Source organism: Cebus imitator, unplaced genomic scaffold (assembly GCF_001604975.1).
Source record: "Cebus imitator isolate Cc_AM_T3 unplaced genomic scaffold, Cebus_imitator-1.0 Scaffold329, whole genome shotgun sequence".
Classification (NCBI taxonomy): Eukaryota; Metazoa; Chordata; class Mammalia; order Primates; family Cebidae; genus Cebus; species Cebus imitator.
Genome location: NW_016107644.1, coordinates 3,191,484 through 3,196,533, shown reverse-complemented (window position 1 = coordinate 3,196,533; position 5,050 = coordinate 3,191,484). Strand labels below are relative to the sequence as shown.

Here is a 5,050-nt window from a genome sequence, read left to right as displayed (position 1 = left end):
CACCGCAACCTCCGCATCCTGGGTTCAGGCAATTCTCCTGCCTCAGCCTCCTGAGTAGCTGGGATTACAGGCACGCACCACCATGCCCAGCTAATTTTTTTTTTTTTTTGTATTTTTAGTAGAGATGGGGTTTCACCATGTTGACCAGGACGGTCTCGATCTCTTGACCTCATGATCCACCCGCCTCGGCCTCCCAAAGTGCTGGGATTATAGGCTTGAGCCACCGCGGCCGGCTTTTTTTTTTTTTTTTTTTTTTTTTTTTTTTTTTTTTTTTTTTTTTTTTTGAGACAGAGTCTCACTTCGTCACCCAGGCTAGAGTGCAGTGTCATAATCTCGGCTCACTGCAACCCCCACCTCCCAGGTTCAGGCAATTCTCCTGCCTCAGCCTCCTGAGTACCTGGGATTACAGGTTCCTGCCACCACACCCAGCTAATTTTTTGTATTTTTAGTAGAGATGGGGTTTCACCATGTTGGGCAAGCTGGTCTCAAACTGCTGACCTTGTGAACTGCTCACCTTAGCCTCCCAAAGTGCTGGGATTATAGGCATGAACCACCACACCCAGTCTATTAAGGGGTATTTTTTAAAGGGACAGAGCCCAGAGGACTTGGTGACTGTTCTGAGCATGTAGGGGTGAGCTGGGTGACTCGTCCCCAGGCTCTAACATGGGAGCTGGGAGATGAGCAGATGTTTACCATGGCCAGTGCGGTGGGACACACATCTGAGAGCCTGGGAGTTGACCTCCACCTTGCCCACAGGGTCCCTCGGCCTAGGCCACCCTGCTGCAGTAACACTCAGTGATGCTTCAGAAGCACAGTCTCCTTCCAGGTCTTTATTGCCACCAGGCACAAGTGGCCATGAAGGGTGGTGACCCTAAGGGGGCGAGTGAGGTCCCCCACCGAGGTGAACCCTGATGTTGGCTGTCTGCTCAGGGCCAGACCTCTCCAAGCAGGCGGAGGGCCAGGCCTGGCTCCAGCAGCAGCTTGGGTGGCAGGAGGGTCACCAGCTCAGGATGCCAGGGCAGTACTTGTCAATGAGCCCCTGGTAGTAGGGCCGCAGCGTGTCCACGTCTGGCAGGTCCGGGCACTTGGTGTAGAGGTCAAACTTGCTGCAGCCAGGAGGGGCCGTGAGCCCTGTGAAGACCTCCCCCCAAGTCCCCGCCACTCCCACAACCTGCCCAGAGGTGACCGTACTTGAACTCCTGCACCCAGGGTAGCATGGCCAGGTCCTTCGGGCTGCATAGCTGCTGGTAGTCATTGCCGGTGTGCCAGGGGTAGAAGGAGTGGAACCGGATCATGTAGAAAGCCTGCAGGGAAGGCCACACCCAGCAGCTCACCGGCAGGGCTGCAGGGACCTGGCAGGGCAGGCTGATGGGGCGGGGTCACCCCTCCCCCTACCTACCTCCGGGGGCAGTGAGAACTTGTTGAATTTCATCACCTGGTACATGTACTCTGTGGGGAGATGGTGTCACCGCCAGGCACCACCTCCACCCCACTGTCCCCCACCGCCCCACTGCCCGCCTCTGGCCTCACCATCGTGGCCCCAGGACATGAGGACCCTATCGAGCCCGCAGTGGGGCTGATACATTCCGAGTTCTGTGCTGCAGTGAGAGATGAGGGTGAGTAGGGCTCAGGAGTTGCCTGGGGTGGGTGGGGGCCAGCCCTGGGCAGCGGGGAGCACCTGTATCTTGGATCCTGGAGGTCAGTGTTGTCCTGGAAGGTGGAGTTGCCGAAAACCACGGAGGCCTGGGGACGGCATCCGACCGGGAAGGTGTCTCCAACGACTGCCCACTGCAGAGGGACAGGTGACCTTGGGGGCACTGGCCTGCCCTGCATGTAGTATCCCAGGCCAAGCACCGAGGCCACCCTGACCCCCACCTGGCCTTGACAAACAGACCTCCTCACCCCCCGCCACCAGCCCTTACCTGGGGCTCCCCGAACAGGGCCAGGACCTTCCCCAGGTCATGTAGGAGCCCAACAAGGTGGAACCAGTCTGGGAGGAAGATGGACAGGGTGAGTTGGGGAGTGCAGGGGCCAAGACAGAGGACAAGCAGGCTTGGGGGGCTGAGAGCTAGGTGGGGCCCAGGGCCTGCTCCCCAACCCAGGCAGGGCTGCTGGAGGAGGCCTGGGACCCCCACTGTCCCCTTCTACCCCTCAGGCCCCTGCATTCTCCTCCTTGGAGGCAGCACCTCCCCCCACACAGCGGGGCATGGGGGCTCACCCTTGTCTGGGTGGGCCTTCCGGATGCCCTCTGCTGTCTGGAAGGCATGGAAGGAGTTGGGGAAGTCCACATCTGGATCGGACTCATCCACCAGCCTGTCCAGCAGGTCCACAGCCTCCATGACTGTCATTTTCTTGTAGGAGAAGCCCCCAAACTGGGCATGCTGGGGGTGGAGGAGAAGGCAGCGTGGCCCAGGGTCAGCAGGCCCAGGGCCTGTCCGGGGGTGCAGGGCAGGCCCACTGCACAGGCCTCTCCATCCCCTAGGTGCCTGGTGGGCACATGGGGCTGAGGGCAAGAGTCCCTGAGAGGTTGCACGGGGCGGCAAAAAATGCCTACCTTGCTCCTGACGAAGTCCACCGTCTGGTGTGTGTGCATGAGCTTGTAGGTGGTGAAGACACGGTCCAGGAGGGGACCTGACTGCAGGCCAGAGGTCATCGGAGGCTGATGCCACCCCGTCACCCTGCACACGGGGCCCCATGCCTACCCTCTCCCAGGCAGCCCCACAGGGTGTGATGGGGGTGGGGGTTCCCATAGGGTACCCCCTGGAGCTGTGTGAAGGGCAGGTGCTGCGCCCCAGGGTGTGGGACAAGGAACTCACCGTGTAGTTCCGGAAGATGCCCTTGTCTTTGGCCGCCTCTGGGTCCATGTCAGGTCGGTAGACCAGGGAAGGGTCTGGGCCCTGGGTAGGTGGAGGATTGAGCCCATTTCACCATCATGCCAGCTCCACAAGGAAGCACAGACATTCTCATGGTGGCTGCAGACTCCAAGCCTGCCTCTGCCCGACCTGGTAGTGGACACAAGAGGGCACTGCCTCTCCCACATCATCACCCCGGCCTCCGAGAGTCCCAGGAGCCCTCACTCCTCGGTCCTTATCTGCAGAGCAAATGTCAGCAGACGCCTGCTTCCAGGATGCAGGGGCCACCATGCCTGAGTGGCACCTGTGGGCACCCTCAAGAGGCGGAAGCAGCCTAGGGGTTGGCAGCTGCTGACTCTTGCCTGGCTGGACCGAAGCCGGGAGGAAGGAGCCGTCTGACCTGGACAAGCAGGGCTGCCCAGCACCAGTGGGAAGGGGGTGGGAGCAGCTGGCTACCAGGAGAGCAGTCATCGAGGCCTCTCTGCATGGGGTCTGGGTACTCACCACCATCACCTTCATCCTGAGAGGGGGCGGCACTCGGGTGGCAAAGTGCAGGCTGGCGAGTGTGTCCTCAGCCGGGCTCATATATACGCCCCAGGTTACATAACTGACCATGGTAATGAGTGACCATGCACCTTTCCCCTGGCCTCAGGGAGTTAATGTGTCAGCACAGGAGCAGCCCCCAGCAGCTCCACATCCTCTTGCCCTGAGCCAGCTTCCCTCCTGTCCTGAGCTGATGAGCTGCTTAGGGTTGTCTGTGGACCCAGCCTCCGACTTGCCCATGGCTTTAAACACCTCTGTGGGGTCCCTCCCCATAGGTGGGGGCAGACCAAAGACCCCACCCTCAAGCACACCCCCCCCTCTGCCGTGGCCCCTTCCCAGCTGCCCCACTGGATCTCAGCAGGTTAAAAATTTGCCCTCAGCACCCATAATTCTGGGTGGAGCAGGGGCTTGTTAAGAAAATATTATTCTAAGGACTTGTTAAAATGCTGAGAAAAGCTTTATTCAAGAGAGAGGTGAGAGGAGCTCACCTCTGAATTCAACAACCACAGCTGGGGGCTGATGGCATCGAAGGGGTCAGCGGATGGGAATTTGGTCAGGGGAGCCTTCGAGGGTAGGGGGTTCTCACTAGAGCGGCTCAGCGGGGATCCTGCAGGAGGCCGGCAGGGTGATGAGATCGAGGTGGGAGTTGAGGAATTGGATCAGATATCAAGGGTGGGTAATTCTCCATAAACTGATTTAGCAGGATTCTTGCTGAAACCGAGCTCGGCGGGCCCAGCGAGGACAGGGACGGGGTGAAGCCTTGTGGAGGAAAGGACTCAGGGGCGTCGGCCCAGAGTATCAGGCACTGGGAGAGGGGCCTCATGGAGAGTAGGGGGCAGGCTCTGAACCCTCCAACACCAAGGCTGCCCACGCAACTTCCCATGCATGAGCCCCGCAGGCAGGGAGGACAGCGTGAGAACAGAGTGCCCGGCTGCAGAGCTGGCATGTGGAGCGTGGCCAGGGAAGTCTGGAAACAGCAGTCAGCTGGGGCAGGAGAGAGGGCAGTGGGGAACTGACCTGACTCAACAAGATCCTGGTGCAACTGAGCTGAGAAGGAACCATGGATAGACCCCAGCGCCCCCCGCTTAAATGGCAACCTGCCCTGGACTCTCCTTCCTTGTCTGACTCCCCATGGCGCTCAGCACTCCCGACGCTCCGTCACCTACTTATTCTGACTTCTATGTTTGTTTCCTTCTATCTCCTCCTAGAACGTCAGCCCGGCAGGGCACGGCGGTATCCTCAAGTGTCCCAGCAAGCTTGGGTCACACAGGCTCAGCATGCACTGGCCAGAGGGAGGGGGCTACAGCCATCGCTCCCAAAGCAGGTGGTGCCTGCTTCAGGAGAAGGTGTCGGATAGGTTCATGAGGTGGGACCAGTAGGATTCAGAGGAAGGTGTGAGGGAAGAAAGGAGGTTTTTTTGTTTTTTTTTTTTTGCTGCAACATCTGCCTCCTGGGCTCAAATGATTCTTTCCTCAGGCTCCCAAGTAGCTGGAATTACTGGCATGTACCACCACGCCCAGCTAATTTTTGTATTATTGTTTTTATTTTGAGAGAGTTTCGCTCTTCTTGCCCAGGTGGAGTGCAGTGGTGTGATCTTGGCTTACTGCAACCTCTACCTCCCAGGTTCAAGTGATCCTCCTGCCTCAGCCTCCCTG

At 59.0% G+C, this 5,050-nt stretch overlaps 1 protein-coding gene across 1 annotated transcript; it reads right to left on the bottom strand.

Annotated features, from left to right (window-relative positions):
- Positions 1 to 802: 802 nt before the first annotated feature.
- Positions 803 to 4,822, bottom strand: MIOX (myo-inositol oxygenase). Its single transcript, XM_017504931.2, has 10 exons — positions 3,366 to 4,822; positions 2,817 to 2,897; positions 2,555 to 2,635; positions 2,219 to 2,381; positions 1,923 to 1,990; positions 1,679 to 1,788; positions 1,531 to 1,598; positions 1,400 to 1,449; positions 1,192 to 1,304; positions 803 to 1,106 (listed from the first exon to the last, which is right to left on the bottom strand). Exons 1-10 carry the CDS (start codon positions 3,465 to 3,467, stop codon positions 998 to 1,000), a joined length of 945 nt encoding a protein of 314 aa, XP_017360420.1. The 5' UTR covers positions 3,468 to 4,822; the 3' UTR covers positions 803 to 997.
- Positions 4,823 to 5,050: the final 228 nt, after the last annotated feature.